The 22,573-nt window shown below is 29.3% G+C and overlaps 2 protein-coding genes across 3 annotated transcripts in view; one reads left to right on the top strand and one right to left on the bottom strand.

Annotated features, from left to right (window-relative positions):
- The window catches only part of LOC111632529 (E3 ubiquitin-protein ligase NRDP1-like), a 37,273-nt gene extending 21,056 nt beyond the window's left edge, over nucleotides 1-16,217 (bottom strand). Inside the window, exon 1 of one of the 2 annotated variants that reach the window (XM_023376971.1) lies at nucleotides 16,114-16,217. The gene's annotated coding sequence lies outside the window, so the exon portion shown is untranslated. The remainder of the gene's footprint in view (nucleotides 1-16,113) is intronic. The other variant, XM_023376970.1, reaches the window with a different exon arrangement.
- LOC111632527 (general transcription factor II-I repeat domain-containing protein 2-like) overlaps nucleotides 946-22,573 on the top strand; it is a 39,487-nt gene continuing 17,859 nt past the window's right edge. The window contains exon 1 of the mRNA XM_023376967.1: nucleotides 946-2,341. Coding sequence (XP_023232735.1) covers nucleotides 946-2,341 — 1,396 coding nt within the window. The remainder of the gene's footprint in view (nucleotides 2,342-22,573) is intronic.

Genomic DNA, 22,573 nt, shown 5'->3' with positions numbered 1-22,573 from the left:
AATGTATTACTTGGCTTTAATTTGAGTATGTTTTTCGCGTTGGAACGAATTATTTGGTTTTACATGTAATCGTATGGGAAAAGATGATCCACCTTACGACATTTTCATGATACGATCTCAGTTTCGGAACGGATTAATTTCGTATCCTGAGGTACCACTGTAGTCTTTGTTAGGCTTAACATCGACGAAAATTCAACGCGAAGCGATACGCAATGGAGAAAAATTTCGACATCGGATACGTTAAACTATTTTTTCGTACGTCAATCATATATCCGAAATATCAGTTATCTGGACAACCCCAGTCCCCAATTGATTCGGAAAATCGACGCTCTACCGTATTTAGGTTATTTAAATAGTAAATTAATTGGAACTTTTTATTTACTTTTATTTTTACATTCTTTTTTTCGTAAATTTAAAATTAAATTATTATTTTTAATTTTTATTTTATTTGAAATTTAACAGTCGTAAACTGTGATATATTTGTGACAGAAAATAAAAAAAAAACAGATTGATTCTAGCGCCAATTTGAAACGAGATATCGCAATTTTAATAATTATATTTAAAATATTCAGATTTTCCACTGCACTGTGTTAATCACTTTTGATTCATTTCTGAACACGGGGGTAAAACTGACGGGCCATAAATATAATTTAGGTAAGAATGGTAACCACATTTATGATGGATTAGTGTCCTGCACCTGGCATGTTGACGATCTGACTCACAAATTCTGAGAAATGGTGGAGACGCCCGGACAGGGGTCGAACGAATTAAGACCTGCCTGGCCACGTGTGCGTAATAGTCTTCTGTCCCCGCCTCTTTAGTCTTTGGTCAGAGTGGATACAGAACAAAGCACGTGGTAGTCTAGCTTGCCTTATCTCAAACATGATTTGTTGCGGGCCTCAGAATTTTCGGCACAATGAGACATTGTTTTGCAGAGTGAACAGTATGGCGCCGGGCATTAAACGCAAGGTCAATCGCGAGAATCATCAGTTTCAAGAAGTGGAAGTGTGGACTAACAAGTACTGTTTTGTGCAACAGAACAACAGCATTATTTGCCTTTTGTGCAATGGAACAATAGCAGTGCCAAAAGAATTCAACCTGAAGCGACATCATGAAAGCCAACACAAGGATTTCCTTCTGCAAGGTACGGAACGCAAACGGAAAATCGAATCGTTACGACGATCACTAATCAGCCAACAAAATGTGTTCAAGAAACAATCTGGAGAATTGGATGCGGCTGTTGAAGCCAGCCTAGAAATATCTGCTTTAATAGCCAAGAATGGGAAACCTTTCACAGATGGCGATATGATAAAAAAGTGTCTTATCATCGCAAGTGAGAAGATGTGTCCTGAGAAGACAAAGTGTTTTCAAACAATCAGTCTTAACCGCATGACGATACAACGGAGAATCTCGCAAATTGCATCAGACATTTCTGGCCAACTTAATATTTTAGTTGCAAACTGTGCTTATTTTTCTTTGGCTGTGGACGAATCCACTGACATATCATCAACAGCACAAGTGATTGTGTTTATTAGAAGTGTTTCACTAGATTTTATTGTGAATGAAGAATTTCTTGGCATGGCATCACTTTCCGGACATACAACTGGTGCTGACTTACTTACTGGTTTATTGAGCGTTTGCAACAAATCAGCACTGGACTTTGACAAGCTATCCAGCATTGCCACTGATGGAGCACCATCTATGGTTGGATGTGAGAATGGCATGGTCACCTTGCTGAAAAACCACCTTGGGGACAGGCAAAAGGAGTTAGTCCAGTATCATTGCATAATTCACCAACAGCAACTTTGTGCAAAGAAGCTGGGATTTGAACGTCTGCTGAAAGATGTCTATGATACTGTGAACTTAATCCGCCGTCATGGACTCAACCATCGACTCTTCACATCATTTCTTGAAGAAATAGATGCTGATTATGCTGACCTGCCCACGTATACTGAAGTTCGTTGGCTGAGCAAGGCAACAGTCCTCAAGAGATTTGTGGAGCTATTGGGGCCTATTATCACTTTCCTCAAAGAACGGGGGAACACTACAAGGAATTTGGAGGGACAAAGATGGCAGTGTGATTTAGCTTTCCTTGCTGACATTACTGCTTATCTAAACGACCTTAATTTGAGATTGCAGGGAAAGATGCAACTTGTTTCTCAGTTGACAAGTAACATCAATGCATTTATGACCAAACTATCACTTTTCAAGTCCCACATGCAATCAGAGAACTTTACACACTTTCCACATTGCAAGGCCATGAAAGAGAAATACCCACATATGAAGATGGATTACTCTGACCAAGTTAACACCCTCCTTACATCATTCAATGAGAGGTTTGGTGAATTCCAGAAATACAAGATCTACCTGCAACTTTTTTCAACTCCATTTGATGTGAAAGTGGAAGATGCCCCTCCAGATGTCCAACTTGAGTTGATAGACATCCAGTGCAGTGATGAATTGAAATCACAGTTCAAAAATTCTAATCTCCTCACATTCTACAAAGAACTGCCAGATACATCATTTCCAAAACTGAAAGACAATGCTTGATTTTGTGCAAGCATGTTTGGCAGTACCTATTATGCAAACAAGCATTTTCGCTTATGAATTTAAACAAGTGCAAAACACGGAACAGGTTAACCAACAAGAATTTGGAAATTCTGCTGGTTGTTTCAACATCTGCCATTACGCCAGACATCAAGAAGATTGCCACCAGCATCCAATCTCAGCCATCGCATTAATCATTTGGAGGTCCGGCCCCCAGTCAGTAAACTTAATCCTAATTTGGCCCTTCTTCAAAAAAGGTTGTGCATCCCTACTTAAATGTATACTGTGAAATGTCTGACACATTAATAAGTAGTTTAAGTTTGAAATTAACAAAAATTTAATATAAAATATCATAAGGAAATAATAAGCCTCTATTTATGAGCCATTTTCAAGCATCTTGTCTCAGAATCTTTGCTATTATTTTCCATCTCAAACTTCTTTCATATAGCTCCCTCTTTCCTTTATTTCTTCTCAATCTGCTGTGTTTTCTTTATTAAGAACTTCTTGGTTTAGCATGGCAATGATTTTTCCTGCCCAGATATCTTTTAATCAATATATAATAAATATTCATTTAATGAAATTTAACAATTATCAGACCATTAGCTAATTTCAACAGTTTCATTTTTGTTAAATAAATTATAAAATAAAATGACCATTAGTCTAGATGGCAAATCTGTGAATATTTTCATGATAACTACAATGAATGTTTAGAAAGTATTATGTTTTTACAAATTATAAAAAAAAAAAATATTTGATAGATTTCAAAACTTTACATATATAGTGTAGAAGCAAGGTCCTGAAGCTGCCTGAAGTCTTATGAACTTCACATAAAAGAATCATCATCATTTTTACACTTACACAGAATTTATTATTTTTGTCATACAAATTAAAAAATGAAGAAAAAAATGCTTACAAATTTTACTTTATTTGTTATTTTTAATTATTCAAATAAAATGATTGATTTGCAATTTGGAGTTAATAAATTCCAAATTCAATTCTGACCCACTATCAGAAAAAAATTTGCCATTCTGATTAGTCATATATAGCTATGATAATGTGCCATTAAAAGTAAACAATACTGAAACAATTAACTTGATTTAAGAAATAATTTTTTTTCATTGATAATTCTTATTATGTTTTAATTGATAAATCACAAAACTATTTCTGATGAAATAAGAACACAAATTTGGTATTAGCATGATACAAATTTATATTCAAATTAGTTCATAATAGTACCTTACAGTACCTTAGTAGTAAGTTTATGTATTAAATTTATTCACTTTATAGCAATTTAATTCCTATCTTCTATTGTTTTATCTAATCATTGAAAATGCAAAAAAGCTTTTTATAAAGAAGTTTATTTGTTGTAAAATGACCTATATTTAAACTTGTGTGTTTTATTTATAAAACACACAATTATATACAATCAAATATATATATATATATATTAAGAAAATACAATTTACAATTACAATTAAAATATATACTGTATACATAGACACACACACACATACAGTAGAGCGTCGTTTATCTGAATCAATTGGGGACTGGGGTGGTTCAGATAACTTATTTTTTGGATAACGAATCATGTACGAAAAAATATATTAATTTATCCCATGTTGAAATTTCTCTCTGTTGTGTGTCGCTTTGCGTTGAATTTTCGTCGATGTTAAGCCTAACGAAGACTATTGTATCGTTAAAAATTATTTTTTTATTTTGTACAAACAAAATAAATTTATTGAAAAATATAAAAACAATAAAAAATTATAGTTCAGAAGTTAATTTAGTATCAAAAACGTAAAATATTTGAGTAGCTCNTGGTTTGATTATGAAACGATTGTAAACGTTCCAGAAAATTGATCAAATCAAAAATAGTTCGTTTGATTCACGGCAATTCTCGTCATTCTCAGCAGTAGGTGTTATATAACAATTACTATGGTTGTTGAAATACTGAATATAAATGGGGTTTGCTTGCAACGATTACAAATACTGAATATAAATATTTATATATTTCTATTTTTCATCCAAATGTTCGAACCATTTTAAATTCAAATTTGTTATTGCATATTGGTTTGATTATGAAACGATTGTAAACGTTCCAGAAAATTGATCAAATCAAAAATAGTTCGTTTGATTCACGGCAATTCTCGTCATTCTCAGCAGTAGGTGTTATATAACAATTACTATGGTTGTTGAAATACTGAATATAAATGGGGTTTGCTTGCAACGATTACAAATACTGAATATAAATATTTATATATTTCTATTTTTCATCCAAATGTTCGAACCATTTTAAATTCAAATTTGTTATTGCATATTGGTTTGATTATGAAACGATTGTAAACGTTCCAGAAAATTGATCAAATCAAAAATAGTTCGTTTGATTCACGGCAATTCTCGTCATTCTCAGCAGTAGGTGTTATATAACAATTACTATGGTTGTTGAAATACTGAATATAAATGGGGTTTGCTTGCAACGATTACAAATACTGAATATAAATATTTATATATTTCTATTTTTCATCCAAATGTTCGAACCATTTTAAATTCAAATTTGTTATTGCATATTGGTTTGATTATGAAACGATTGTAAACGTTCCAGAAAATTGATCAAATCAAAAATAGTTCGTTTGATTCACGGCAATTCTCGTCATTCTCAGCAGTAGGTGTTATATAACAATTACTATGGTTGTTGAAATACTGAATATAAATGGGGTTTGCTTGCAACGATTACAAATACTGAATATAAATATTTATATATTTCTATTTTTCATCCAAATGTTCGAACCATTTTAAATTCAAATTTGTTATTGCATATTGGTTTGATTATGAAACGATTGTAAACGTTCCAGAAAATTGATCAAATCAAAAATAGTTCGTTTGATTCACGGCAATTCTCGTCATTCTCAGCAGTAGGTGTTATATAACAATTACTATGGTTGTTGAAATACTGAATATAAATGGGGTTTGCTTGCAACGATTACAAATACTGAATATAAATATTTATATATTTCTATTTTTCATCCAAATGTTCGAACCATTTTAAATTCAAATTTGTTATTGCATATTGGTTTGATTATGAAACGATTGTAAACGTTCCAGAAAATTGATCAAATCAAAAATAGTTCGTTTGATTCACGGCAATTCTCGTCATTCTCAGCAGTAGGTGTTATATAACAATTACTATGGTTGTTGAAATACTGAATATAAATGGGGTTTGCTTGCAACGATTACAAATACTGAATATAAATATTTATATATTTCTATTTTTCATCCAAATGTTCGAACCATTTTAAATTCAAATTTGTTATTGCATATTGGTTTGATTATGAAACGATTGTAAACGTTCCAGAAAATTGATCAAATCAAAAATAGTTCGTTTGATTCACGGCAATTCTCGTCATTCTCAGCAGTAGGTGTTATATAACAATTACTATGGTTGTTGAAATACTGAATATAAATGGGGTTTGCTTGCAACGATTACAAATACTGAATATAAATATTTATATATTTCTATTTTTCATCCAAATGTTCGAACCATTTTAAATTCAAATTTGTTATTGCATATTGGTTTGATTATGAAACGATTGTAAACGTTCCAGAAAATTGATCAAATCAAAAATAGTTCGTTTGATTCACGGCAATTCTCGTCATTCTCAGCAGTAGGTGTTATATAACAATTACTATGGTTGTTGAAATACTGAATATAAATGGGGTTTGCTTGCAACGATTACAAATACTGAATATAAATATTTATATATTTCTATTTTTCATCCAAATGTTCGAACCATTTTAAATTCAAATTTGTTATTGCATATTGGTTTGATTATGAAACGATTGTAAACGTTCCAGAAAATTGATCAAATCAAAAATAGTTCGTTTGATTCACGGCAATTCTCGTCATTCTCAGCAGTAGGTGTTATATAACAATTACTATGGTTGTTGAAATACTGAATATAAATGGGGTTTGCTTGCAACGATTACAAATACTGAATATAAATATTTATATATTTCTATTTTTCATCCAAATGTTCGAACCATTTTAAATTCAAATTTGTTATTGCATATTGGTTTGATTATGAAACGATTGTAAACGTTCCAGAAAATTGATCAAATCAAAAATAGTTCGTTTGATTCACGGCAATTCTCGTCATTCTCAGCAGTAGGTGTTATATAACAATTACTATGGTTGTTGAAATACTGAATATAAATGGGGTTTGCTTGCAACGATTACAAATACTGAATATAAATATTTATATATTTCTATTTTTCATCCAAATGTTCGAACCATTTTAAATTCAAATTTGTTATTGCATATTGGTTTGATTATGAAACGATTGTAAACGTTCCAGAAAATTGATCAAATCAAAAATAGTTCGTTTGATTCACGGCAATTCTCGTCATTCTCAGCAGTAGGTGTTATATAACAATTACTATGGTTGTTGAAATACTGAATATAAATGGGGTTTGCTTGCAACGATTACAAATACTGAATATAAATATTTATATATTTCTATTTTTCATCCAAATGTTCGAACCATTTTAAATTCAAATTTGTTATTGCATATTGGTTTGATTATGAAACGATTGTAAACGTTCCAGAAAATTGATCAAATCAAAAATAGTTCGTTTGATTCACGGCAATTCTCGTCATTCTCAGCAGTAGGTGTTATATAACAATTACTATGGTTGTTGAAATACTGAATATAAATGGGGTTTGCTTGCAACGATTACAAATACTGAATATAAATATTTATATATTTCTATTTTTCATCCAAATGTTCGAACCATTTTAAATTCAAATTTGTTATTGCATATTGGTTTGATTATGAAACGATTGTAAACGTTCCAGAAAATTGATCAAATCAAAAATAGTTCGTTTGATTCACGGCAATTCTCGTCATTCTCAGCAGTAGGTGTTATATAACAATTACTATGGTTGTTGAAATACTGAATATAAATGGGGTTTGCTTGCAACGATTACAAATACTGAATATAAATATTTATATATTTCTATTTTTCATCCAAATGTTCGAACCATTTTAAATTCAAATTTGTTATTGCATATTGGTTTGATTATGAAACGATTGTAAACGTTCCAGAAAATTGATCAAATCAAAAATAGTTCGTTTGATTCACGGCAATTCTCGTCATTCTCAGCAGTAGGTGTTATATAACAATTACTATGGTTGTTGAAATACTGAATATAAATGGGGTTTGCTTGCAACGATTACAAATACTGAATATAAATATTTATATATTTCTATTTTTCATCCAAATGTTCGAACCATTTTAAATTCAAATTTGTTATTGCATATTGGTTTGATTATGAAACGATTGTAAACGTTCCAGAAAATTGATCAAATCAAAAATAGTTCGTTTGATTCACGGCAATTCTCGTCATTCTCAGCAGTAGGTGTTATATAACAATTACTATGGTTGTTGAAATACTGAATATAAATGGGGTTTGCTTGCAACGATTACAAATACTGAATATAAATATTTATATATTTCTATTTTTCATCCAAATGTTCGAACCATTTTAAATTCAAATTTGTTATTGCATATTGGTTTGATTATGAAACGATTGTAAACGTTCCAGAAAATTGATCAAATCAAAAATAGTTCGTTTGATTCACGGCAATTCTCGTCATTCTCAGCAGTAGGTGTTATATAACAATTACTATGGTTGTTGAAATACTGAATATAAATGGGGTTTGCTTGCAACGATTACAAATACTGAATATAAATATTTATATATTTCTATTTTTCATCCAAATGTTCGAACCATTTTAAATTCAAATTTGTTATTGCATATTGGTTTGATTATGAAACGATTGTAAACGTTCCAGAAAATTGATCAAATCAAAAATAGTTCGTTTGATTCACGGCAATTCTCGTCATTCTCAGCAGTAGGTGTTATATAACAATTACTATGGTTGTTGAAATACTGAATATAAATGGGGTTTGCTTGCAACGATTACAAATACTGAATATAAATATTTATATATTTCTATTTTTCATCCAAATGTTCGAACCATTTTAAATTCAAATTTGTTATTGCATATTGGTTTGATTATGAAACGATTGTAAACGTTCCAGAAAATTGATCAAATCAAAAATAGTTCGTTTGATTCACGGCAATTCTCGTCATTCTCAGCAGTAGGTGTTATATAACAATTACTATGGTTGTTGAAATACTGAATATAAATGGGGTTTGCTTGCAACGATTACAAATACTGAATATAAATATTTATATATTTCTATTTTTCATCCAAATGTTCGAACCATTTTAAATTCAAATTTGTTATTGCATATTGGTTTGATTATGAAACGATTGTAAACGTTCCAGAAAATTGATCAAATCAAAAATAGTTCGTTTGATTCACGGCAATTCTCGTCATTCTCAGCAGTAGGTGTTATATAACAATTACTATGGTTGTTGAAATACTGAATATAAATGGGGTTTGCTTGCAACGATTACAAATACTGAATATAAATATTTATATATTTCTATTTTTCATCCAAATGTTCGAACCATTTTAAATTCAAATTTGTTATTGCATATTGGTTTGATTATGAAACGATTGTAAACGTTCCAGAAAATTGATCAAATCAAAAATAGTTCGTTTGATTCACGGCAATTCTCGTCATTCTCAGCAGTAGGTGTTATATAACAATTACTATGGTTGTTGAAATACTGAATATAAATGGGGTTTGCTTGCAACGATTACAAATACTGAATATAAATATTTATATATTTCTATTTTTCATCCAAATGTTCGAACCATTTTAAATTCAAATTTGTTATTGCATATTGGTTTGATTATGAAACGATTGTAAACGTTCCAGAAAATTGATCAAATCAAAAATAGTTCGTTTGATTCACGGCAATTCTCGTCATTCTCAGCAGTAGGTGTTATATAACAATTACTATGGTTGTTGAAATACTGAATATAAATGGGGTTTGCTTGCAACGATTACAAATACTGAATATAAATATTTATATATTTCTATTTTTCATCCAAATGTTCGAACCATTTTAAATTCAAATTTGTTATTGCATATTGGTTTGATTATGAAACGATTGTAAACGTTCCAGAAAATTGATCAAATCAAAAATAGTTCGTTTGATTCACGGCAATTCTCGTCATTCTCAGCAGTAGGTGTTATATAACAATTACTATGGTTGTTGAAATACTGAATATAAATGGGGTTTGCTTGCAACGATTACAAATACTGAATATAAATATTTATATATTTCTATTTTTCATCCAAATGTTCGAACCATTTTAAATTCAAATTTGTTATTGCATATTGGTTTGATTATGAAACGATTGTAAACGTTCCAGAAAATTGATCAAATCAAAAATAGTTCGTTTGATTCACGGCAATTCTCGTCATTCTCAGCAGTAGGTGTTATATAACAATTACTATGGTTGTTGAAATACTGAATATAAATGGGGTTTGCTTGCAACGATTACAAATACTGAATATAAATATTTATATATTTCTATTTTTCATCCAAATGTTCGAACCATTTTAAATTCAAATTTGTTATTGCATATTGGTTTGATTATGAAACGATTGTAAACGTTCCAGAAAATTGATCAAATCAAAAATAGTTCGTTTGATTCACGGCAATTCTCGTCATTCTCAGCAGTAGGTGTTATATAACAATTACTATGGTTGTTGAAATACTGAATATAAATGGGGTTTGCTTGCAACGATTACAAATACTGAATATAAATATTTATATATTTCTATTTTTCATCCAAATGTTCGAACCATTTTAAATTCAAATTTGTTATTGCATATTGGTTTGATTATGAAACGATTGTAAACGTTCCAGAAAATTGATCAAATCAAAAATAGTTCGTTTGATTCACGGCAATTCTCGTCATTCTCAGCAGTAGGTGTTATATAACAATTACTATGGTTGTTGAAATACTGAATATAAATGGGGTTTGCTTGCAACGATTACAAATACTGAATATAAATATTTATATATTTCTATTTTTCATCCAAATGTTCGAACCATTTTAAATTCAAATTTGTTATTGCATATTGGTTTGATTATGAAACGATTGTAAACGTTCCAGAAAATTGATCAAATCAAAAATAGTTCGTTTGATTCACGGCAATTCTCGTCATTCTCAGCAGTAGGTGTTATATAACAATTACTATGGTTGTTGAAATACTGAATATAAATGGGGTTTGCTTGCAACGATTACAAATACTGAATATAAATATTTATATATTTCTATTTTTCATCCAAATGTTCGAACCATTTTAAATTCAAATTTGTTATTGCATATTGGTTTGATTATGAAACGATTGTAAACGTTCCAGAAAATTGATCAAATCAAAAATAGTTCGTTTGATTCACGGCAATTCTCGTCATTCTCAGCAGTAGGTGTTATATAACAATTACTATGGTTGTTGAAATACTGAATATAAATGGGGTTTGCTTGCAACGATTACAAATACTGAATATAAATATTTATATATTTCTATTTTTCATCCAAATGTTCGAACCATTTTAAATTCAAATTTGTTATTGCATATTGGTTTGATTATGAAACGATTGTAAACGTTCCAGAAAATTGATCAAATCAAAAATAGTTCGTTTGATTCACGGCAATTCTCGTCATTCTCAGCAGTAGGTGTTATATAACAATTACTATGGTTGTTGAAATACTGAATATAAATGGGGTTTGCTTGCAACGATTACAAATACTGAATATAAATATTTATATATTTCTATTTTTCATCCAAATGTTCGAACCATTTTAAATTCAAATTTGTTATTGCATATTGGTTTGATTATGAAACGATTGTAAACGTTCCAGAAAATTGATCAAATCAAAAATAGTTCGTTTGATTCACGGCAATTCTCGTCATTCTCAGCAGTAGGTGTTATATAACAATTACTATGGTTGTTGAAATACTGAATATAAATGGGGTTTGCTTGCAACGATTACAAATACTGAATATAAATATTTATATATTTCTATTTTTCATCCAAATGTTCGAACCATTTTAAATTCAAATTTGTTATTGCATATTGGTTTGATTATGAAACGATTGTAAACGTTCCAGAAAATTGATCAAATCAAAAATAGTTCGTTTGATTCACGGCAATTCTCGTCATTCTCAGCAGTAGGTGTTATATAACAATTACTATGGTTGTTGAAATACTGAATATAAATGGGGTTTGCTTGCAACGATTACAAATACTGAATATAAATATTTATATATTTCTATTTTTCATCCAAATGTTCGAACCATTTTAAATTCAAATTTGTTATTGCATATTGGTTTGATTATGAAACGATTGTAAACGTTCCAGAAAATTGATCAAATCAAAAATAGTTCGTTTGATTCACGGCAATTCTCGTCATTCTCAGCAGTAGGTGTTATATAACAATTACTATGGTTGTTGAAATACTGAATATAAATGGGGTTTGCTTGCAACGATTACAAATACTGAATATAAATATTTATATATTTCTATTTTTCATCCAAATGTTCGAACCATTTTAAATTCAAATTTGTTATTGCATATTGGTTTGATTATGAAACGATTGTAAACGTTCCAGAAAATTGATCAAATCAAAAATAGTTCGTTTGATTCACGGCAATTCTCGTCATTCTCAGCAGTAGGTGTTATATAACAATTACTATGGTTGTTGAAATACTGAATATAAATGGGGTTTGCTTGCAACGATTACAAATACTGAATATAAATATTTATATATTTCTATTTTTCATCCAAATGTTCGAACCATTTTAAATTCAAATTTGTTATTGCATATTGGTTTGATTATGAAACGATTGTAAACGTTCCAGAAAATTGATCAAATCAAAAATAGTTCGTTTGATTCACGGCAATTCTCGTCATTCTCAGCAGTAGGTGTTATATAACAATTACTATGGTTGTTGAAATACTGAATATAAATGGGGTTTGCTTGCAACGATTACAAATACTGAATATAAATATTTATATATTTCTATTTTTCATCCAAATGTTCGAACCATTTTAAATTCAAATTTGTTATTGCATATTGGTTTGATTATGAAACGATTGTAAACGTTCCAGAAAATTGATCAAATCAAAAATAGTTCATTTGATTCACGGCAATTCTCGTCATTCTCAGCAGTAGGTGTTATATAACAATTACTATGGTTGTTGAAATACTGAATATAAATGGGGTTTGCTTGCAACGATTACAAATACTGAATATAAATATTTATATATTTCTATTTTTCATCCAAATGTTCGAACCATTTTAAATTCAAATTTGTTATTGCATATTGGTTTGATTATGAAACGATTGTAAACGTTCCAGAAAATTGATCAAATCAAAAATAGTTCGTTTGATTCACGGCAATTCTCGTCATTCTCAGCAGTAGGTGTTATATAACAATTACTATGGTTGTTGAAATACTGAATATAAATGGGGTTTGCTTGCAACGATTACAAATACTGAATATAAATATTTATATATTTCTATTTTTCATCCAAATGTTCGAACCATTTTAAATTCAAATTTGTTATTGCATATTGGTTTGATTATGAAACGATTGTAAACGTTCCAGAAAATTGATCAAATCAAAAATAGTTCGTTTGATTCTCGGCAATTCTCGTCATTCTCAGCAGTAGGTGTTATATAACAATTACTATGGTTGTTGAAATACTGAATATAAATGGGGTTTGCTTGCAACGATTACAAATATTGAATATAAATTGAAATACTGAATATAAATGGGGTTTGCTTACAATTTTCACGAGCGAAGTCGTGGGTAACAGCTAGTTTATTCATAAAATTGAAAACTGTCACCTTTTTCAATACCACAAAGCTGTTTTGTAGGAACCATGCACCACTTAGAGATCTAAAATTTTTCAATGAAAATGAACTTTGTCTTATGGCTCAAGCAGTAATTTGATGAAGAATTTTATGAAGAGTTTGGAAGAGGAATAGATACATCAGAAGAAGGCTATATAATAAATCTGAATTCTATAGAAGAACTGAAGAACTTACCTTCAGATATTCATTTTTTTCTAAAAAAATATAAAAGACAAAATTCATCAGCAAGAGAAAAAAAACACCATTGAAAATATGAAAATGAGGTTTGTATTGTAGAAATAAAAAAAGCAAGATAACAATGATTACATGCATTGTATGCTGTTATAGTGATCACTTGTTCAGAGCGCAATAACAGATTTTGATGATGATATAGAATAGTTTTACATTCAGGTATATTTTTCAATGTTTTCTTATTTTTTTCAAAATGTTTTAATACCCTTTTGTTTTAATATGTTTTAATACCCTAATGTTTTAATAGGAAATTGTTTTCATTAAGACAATTTCCTATTGTTTCTGTAATTTTTGAGCACTTTTTGTTTTGGTAGAAACAATATACACACAGGTATTTACAACATATCTACAGGCACATACTAAAGATTAAGGAAAATAAAAATTTCTAGCAAAAATAATTTAAAAAACATACTATGATCAAAGAGTAGAAAATATTTAAAAAGAAATAAATTTAATACAGTCAATGTCAAGAGAAGGATACAAGCTATTATTGAGATTATATATATATATATATCACACACACACGTGTGTGTGTGTGTGTTTATGTAAAAGGAATAAGCATCAAAAAATAGACAATCAGAATCAAAGTTTTGTGACACTCTAGACAGGTCCAAACCATCACTAAAATTTACATTAAAATATTTTTGAAAGAAAAGAAATTTAAATGTATAAACAATAGAAAAATATAAGTCCTAAGATCAACCATCTCCAGTTGGGGATCAAATTAAATGTCAATTTTGATTCTCCTGCTATCTAAGCTAAGATCTTGTTACACTTAGTAACAAGTAATCAACCACGTAGAAAGTGAGAACAAGGAAAGGCAAACAGTCGGAATGGGTGATCAAGAACAATAAATCAGCAATGAGTTGCTGAAATTTCCCCAGTAACATTTAAAATTTTTGTGGCACCATCATATTTTATTTTAAACTATTATATAATGGCAAAAAGCTTAATTTTGAAGATAGGGATGCATTTTATAAAAAAATTATAAATACTAATAACAAGTAAAATTGTCATTAAGTATGACCCCACTAGAGATACATGACTCCCATTATCTACCTACCCCCTCAACTTTTAACTACCAAAATTTAATCACATCAATCTCCCTAAAAAGCAAACATCCCTGCAAAATTTCAGAAATTTTTGACAAAAAGCACAAGAGTTATTAAGGTTCAAATAGTGAACAAACTTGTGCTCCACAAACACACACACTTAATATCCACACATACAGAAATTATCCTCAAATTATTTTTTGCATTTCTCGACATTTCAAGGTTTCCTAAGTCCAAAAATGTAAAAATCTGGGGGGTCATTTTTTTTGCCTGATTGCCATTCTTTCCCTTTGTTATAACAACAAGGAAAGCAAAAATTATAAAAATCCAGAATTTCAAGGATATGACAGCTTCTTCTCCCAAAAGTTCCAATTGTAGGACCAATTGTTATGTGTGTCTCATGCCCATCATTGTCTCCACCTCCCTTCTTCGAATTGACATCTTCCCATCACCAGAAGTCAACTGCATCATTCTGAAGCCACGAAGGGAATTCTCATTCACAAACCAGGGACATGCCTCCATTTGGGACTATCTTGAAAAGGAGGTGATGTCCCAGAAGCCACTGCCAACTTTAAACTTCCAAGATCACAGAAATCTTATAAGCTCCTTTTGTGTCAAATAAATGTTCATTGAAACTGTAGAGTCTGTCTCAGTGCTGATTGCACCCACATGATCTTTTCACTCCTCATCCATACTCCATTGCAACCCATTGGCAACCTCCCAATTTTATATATGACACATGACCAAAATTCTGCCAATCATACAAGTATAACTTCAAACTCCAGAAAATCAGAAGTGCTGCCATCAAATGCCTCACTTCAAAATTTTAAATCAACAATTTCAAGTAATCACAGCACATTTTGATTTAAAAGTGTGTCATAATCTGCATATATTTTGACAGGAACATATTCAATAACTTATTACTACCACTTAGTTTCATGTTTATAGTTGTTTTAGACAAAAACAATTCCTATTCCAGAAGACAATAATAGTGACGCATCTAGTTCCATTATAGCACGATTCTATTTTACCTTTTAAAATTTATTTTCCTCATTTTTTAATTATATAAAAAAACTTTCAATCTAACTATATCTTGTAAATAGCTAGCCAAAGAATTAATTTAAAATAATTGTTTTAACATGTACCAATTCCTGAATATTCTTATAAATACATAACTAATATAAACAAATACAGTTCATATTGCAACATAAACGAATTTTAACACAGGTTATATATCATGTACTGTACATATTACTGGTGTGATTGTGTCGCACACCTATTCACAAGTGTGCAGATACTTTTTTGCTAGTGAAATAATAGCTGTTTCCTACCAATTTTGTAAGAAACTATCTCCTATATTTTGTTATATATTAATACTGTATATTAATAATAATAATAAGAGAACTACTTACAAGGATTGTGAATAAAACTTAACAACAGTATTAAATCAACAGATAAATAAGATAATTGCCAGATAAAATTATATTAAATTGGACACAACTTTTAATTTTAAGATCAGATGATGATCATCAGAAAAGACTCTTATTGGTTAATTCAAATTTTCAAAATCATATTTGAATTGTAAGACACATTACATTCAAAACAATCAATAAAAAGTAATTTTCTTTTTATATTTTACCTTCAAATAAAATAAATGCTTAAAATCTAAATTAACGAATGAATTAATTAAGTAAATAAAAAAAGAGGAAGTTTTGTAATCTAATCAAACAACAAACTTAAAGTGATGTGATGTCAGTTCCGTTCTAATTTTAAATGATTTAATGGTTCTTATTTGATTAACTGATTCATCTTTTGAATTGNCATATAGATACAATAATTTATTAATTATTATTAATAAAAAGTTTTTGTTTTTATTCGTAAAGTAAATAATAATTCATGCCAAATTTCATTAAAATATAAACAAAATCTGCTTTCCTTTATTATTAGGATTTTCAACTGAACTTCATATTAAACAATTCTTTGAACTCCACAACCAACCAGACAAAATAAAGTTGAATTCTATTTTTGGATCATTGGATTGCCAAGTGTTTTTTTCATAAACGTGCAAAGATAGGATTGTGGAAGCTCATTCTAAATCTCATGAGTCTGTTTTTCAAAACATTTTTGGGCAACCAAACCCATTGTCAGGAGATACAAAGTCTCCTGATGATTTTTCTTTATATTTTTCAAGAAAATCATTAAAATAAAAAATGTATAGATCATCATCATCATCAATTCATAATAGTCAACAGTGTTGTAATAAATACTTTTGAGGCCTCCAACCCAATTTTTTAGAAGAATTATACAAACAAGAATATTAGTAATCAGCAATATGAAGTCCTTAAGAAGGCAAGATCCTTCTTAAGGACTTCATATAAGGACTCCTTCAAGTATAAAAGTATATATTTATTAAATTTATCCCTTAATAAATTTCTTGAACTTTATAAAATATTTATAAACTAAAAAAATAATCAGAAATTATTTTGTTATGCAATCTAAATTATTAAAATGAAAATGATAAATATAAATTAAATTAATATTATTTATCATTTTTTGTACTTTGTAAATTTTTGGGGAAATTTTGAGTCTTGAAAATATTCTGCACCTCTTTTCATAAGATTATTGCAAAACATTACTTCTTGCTGCCTGCACTTAGTCAAGCATATTAATCAGCAAAAAAAAAATCAAGGTAACCAAAGAGGCAACTTCCCTGACTTTTTCCAAACACTAATGAAAATCCCTGACTTTCTAGGTGCATAGGAACCCTGCATATACATTGCACATAAATAAAAATATATTATAGGAACATAAATTTCATTTGAAAAAAACAAAGAATTAATCAACATTAAAATTGGGCAAAATATGTATTGTGAGTTATACATAAGATTTTATTCACTGTCACTTTCTGACAATAAACACATACATTTGTGCATGATTGCAATATCACTGCTATCACTAAACATGCTTTGGTTATCATGTTCTTCATTCACAAGTGAAGTTCTTTCTGTGAACTTCTGAACAATGTTAGCAATAATGTTGTGTGGTGCTGATGTTGGTGATGTTATGAATAAATTCAGTTTTTAATAGCTCGGTTTGTATTGTGGCTAGGCCTTTAATGTTGTTTTATGGAGAATTAAATAATGATTTCAGATCACACTGAAACTTTAAAGCTATTATACAATTATACTTGACAAAATTATTGCCCAATTTGTTAGCTAGATCAAGATCTCCTTTAATTTGCAATTATTTGATTTTTTTTTAAATAAAAAAATGTGTTGGGCAAAAAGTTATGTTAATTCATATAAAACCTTTTGCATATTTTATTAAAACAACTCATGTAAAAAGAAACTTTTTTGTTTTTAAAAATCATATTAAATCAAAATTGCTTAAAAAAGTTCATGTAAAAACAGTATATCTACATTAAGAAGTATAATGTATCTATCTATATATACACCTAATACTGTTTTTACATGAACTTTCTTTTTAAACAATTTTGATTTAATACAATTTTTATTGAATTAAAATAAAGATATTTTCATGGGTGAAAATAAAGATATTTTGTTTTGACTTTTGACTAAAATTTCCTCTCTTTGCTAATCAGAAACTACAGTCCTATTATTAAACAAGGTCCAAATAGACAATATCAATAAAAAAAAGTAAAACAATTAGTAGTTATTTTTGTGAATTTGTAACTAACAGTTTTCTGTATTTGCTGTTTTAATTCCAAATGATACTCAAAATGTCTAAATTAGTATCATGTATGTAGAAAAAAAATAACTTTTTGCACAATGAAGGAAAAATTTATTGTCAAATGGATAAAAACCTTAAATTTGAACTTTTTGACAGTAACATATGTTATTAAAAAACAAGTGACTAGACGTATGAGTAAGAGAAAGTAAGTTGGTCATTCAAAGAATCTTACAACCAGGAAATCATAATTGAACACATTGTAAGCAAAGTTATTAAAAACCTTTTTTGAGTGTTCAAAGTTTAGCTATTCATATTGCTAAAATTCAGGCAAGTATGTTTCAGCTCAAACAATAAGAAATATACTATATAATGCACAATTACATGAGAGAATGGTGAGAAAAAAAACCTTTCATTAGTGAGAAAATAGTCAAAAATGTTTGAATTTTGAAATGTTATATTTTCTGATGAAATGAAAATTAATCCATTTGGCTGATAGAAAAATTTTGTATGCAGAAAACCAAACACTGCACTTAATATAAAAAAAAAATCTTCAGCCTATCAAAAAGTATGCTGGTGATCACAAATATTTGGGGATGAATAGCTTATAAAAATGGAAATATAGCTTTTATTAATGATATAATGTATACCAGAAAATAATCAATGGGTTAAACAGCAATTTAAAAGACAAGCCCAGTTTTGCTGCACTAAGTCTTATATGTTTCAGTAAGATGGCAGTCCAAAGCAGATTGGATTGATTACAAAACAGTAATTGTTGTATAATGCTTGTGGGAGATTTATTACTCTACAATTTCTGGACATAAACCTCATTTAAATCTTTTGGTATCTCTCACTTATCTTTAATATTCAAGTGCACATGCTGATGTATAAAATATACTAGTTATACTAAAGAAAGTACAGTTTTTTTTAAAATATTTCCTACTGCACTGTGGTAACATCTAATGTTAAAGTGTCTATCACAACCACAAGGATTACTGTTGTTGCAGACATAGTGATAACTATATCACATTTTAACATTTTTAATAGAATTATCTAGTGAATAAAGTACACCATGCATGTAATTATGTAAGCATATTTAAACAATTATTTTACTTTGATTATCTTCTTTTTAGTAATTATCTAAATATATCAAATTGCTTGTCCTGACTCACTCACTGATTCATCATTGCCCAGAGCAAACCACTTAACCTAAAGAAGTGAAATTTGGTAGACAGTTAGGGTATGTCATGGAAACACACACTAAGAAGGGATTTTTCGAAATTCCTCCGCGGGAGGAGAGGGAGAGGATTAAGGCTTAACCAGAAAAACGGCTTCTACTGTACTATTTTAGATGCGATTTTTTGTTTTTATCTGCGTTTTAGTAGAATATGCCATGAGAATGCACACTAAGAAGGGATTTTTCGAAATTCCCCCGCAGGGGAGAGGGAGAACATTAAGGGTTAACTGGAAAAACGGCTTCTACTGTACAATTTAGATGCGATTTTTTGTTTTTATCTGTGTTTTAGTAGGGTATGCCATGAGAATGCACAATAAGAAGGAATTTTTCAAAATTCCCCCACGGGGGAGAGGGAGAGCATTAAGGGTTAACCGGAAGAATGGCTTCTACTGTACTATTTTAGATGAGATTTTTTGTTTTTATCTGTGTTTTAGTAGGGTATTTAGTAGGATATGCCATGGCAATGCACACTAAGAAGGGATTTTTCAAAATTCCCCCGCGAACGGGAGAGGGAGAGGATTTAGTCTTCATCGAATACTTAGGTGTATTAAATTAATAACATTTCAGACATTGTTAGAAATATTTTTATATATTTCTATTTTTCATCCAAATGTTCGAACCATTTTAAATTCAAATTTGTTATTGCATATTGGTTTGATTATGAAACGATTGTAAACGTTCCAGAAAATTGATCAAATCAAAAATAGTTCGTTTGATTCTCGGCAATTCTCGTCATTCTCAGCAGTAGGTGTTATACAACAATTACTATGGTTGTTGAAATACTGAATATAAATGGGGTTTGCTTGCAACGATTACAAATACTGAATATAAATATTTATATATTTCTATTTTTCATCCAAATGTTCGAACCATTTTAAATTCAAATTTGTTATTGCATATTGGTTTGATTATGAAACGATTGTAAACGTTCCAGAAAATTGATCAAATCAAAAATAGTTCATTTGATTCACGGCAATTCTCGTCATTCTCAGCAGTAGGTGTTATATAACAATTACTATGGTTGTTGAAATACTGAATATAAATGGGGTTTGCTTGCAACGATTACAAATACTGAATATAAATATTTATATATTTCTATTTTTCATCCAAATGTTCGAACCATTTTAAATTCAAATTTGTTATTGCATATTGGTTTGATTATGAAACGATTGTAAACGTTCCAGAAAATTGATCAAATCAAAAATAGTTCATTTGATTCACGGCAATTCTCGTCATTCTCAGCAGTAGGTGTTATATAACAATTACTATGGTTGTTGAAATACTGAATATAAATGGGGTTTGCTTGCAACGATTACAAATACTGAATATAAATATTTATATATTTCTATTTTTCATCCAAATGTTCGAACCATTTTAAATTCAAATTTGTTATTGCATATTGGTTTGATTATGAAACGATTGTAAACGTTCCAGAAAATTGATCAAATCAAAAATAGTTCATTTGATTCACGGCAATTCTCGTCATTCTCAGCAGTAGGTGTTATATAACAATTACTATGGTTGTTGAAATACTGAATATAAATGGGGTTTGCTTGCAACGATTACAAATACTGAATATAAATATTTATATATTTCTATTTTTCATCCAAATGTTCGAACCATTTTAAATTCAAATTTGTTATTGCATATTGGTTTGATTATGAAACGATTGTAAACGTTCCAGAAAATTGATCAAATCAAAAATAGTTCATTTGATTCACGGCAATTCTCGTCATTCTCAGCAGTAGGTGTTATATAACAATTACTATGGTTGTTGAAATACTGAATATAAATGGGGTTTGCTTGCAACGATTACAAATACTGAATATAAATATTTATATATTTCTATTTTTCATCCAAATGTTCGAACCATTTTAAATTCAAATTTGTTATTGCATATTGGTTTGATTATGAAACGATTGTAAACGTTCCAGAAAATTGATCAAATCAAAAATAGTTCATTTGATTCACGGCAATTCTCGTCATTCTCAGCAGTAGGTGTTATATAACAATTACTATGGTTGTTGAAATACTGAATATAAATGGGGTTTGCTTGCAACGATTACAAATACTGAATATAAATATTTATATATTTCTATTTTTCATCCAAATGTTCGAACCATTTTAAATTCAAATTTGTTATTGCATATTGGTTTGATTATGAAACGATTGTAAACGTTCCAGAAAATTGATCAAATCAAAAATAGTTCATTTGATTCACGGCAATTCTCGTCATTCTCAGCAGTAGGTGTTATATAACAATTACTATGGTTGTTGAAATACTGAATATAAATGGGGTTTGCTTGCAACGATTACAAATACTGAATATAAATATTTATATATTTCTATTTTTCATCCAAATGTTCGAACCATTTTAAATTCAAATTTGTTATTGCATATTGGTTTGATTATGAAACGATTGTAAACGTTCCAGAAAATTGATCAAATCAAAAATAGTTCATTTGATTCACGGCAATTCTCGTCATTCTCAGCAGTAGGTGTTATATAACAATTACTATGGTTGTTGAAATACTGAATATAAATGGGGTTTGCTTGCAACGATTACAAATACTGAATATAAATATTTATATATTTCTATTTTTCATCCAAATGTTCGAACCATTTTAAATTCAAATTTGTTATTGCATATTGGTTTGATTATGAAACGATTGTAAACGTTCCAGAAAATTGATCAAATCAAAAATAGTTCATTTGATTCACGGCAATTCTCGTCATTCTCAGCAGTAGGTGTTATATAACAATTACTATGGTTGTTGAAATACTGAATATAAATGGGGTTTGCTTGCAACGATTACAAATACTGAATATAAATATTTATATATTTCTATTTTTCATCCAAATGTTCGAACCATTTTAAATTCAAATTTGTTATTGCATATTGGTTTGATTATGAAACGATTGTAAACGTTCCAGAAAATTGATCAAAT

Source organism: Centruroides sculpturatus, unplaced genomic scaffold, assembly GCF_000671375.1.
Source record: "Centruroides sculpturatus isolate CEXI.00-Female unplaced genomic scaffold, Cexi_2.0 scaffold714, whole genome shotgun sequence".
Lineage (NCBI taxonomy): Eukaryota > Metazoa > Arthropoda > Arachnida > Scorpiones > Buthidae > Centruroides > Centruroides sculpturatus.
This window is presented reverse-complemented; position numbering and strand designations above follow the sequence as displayed.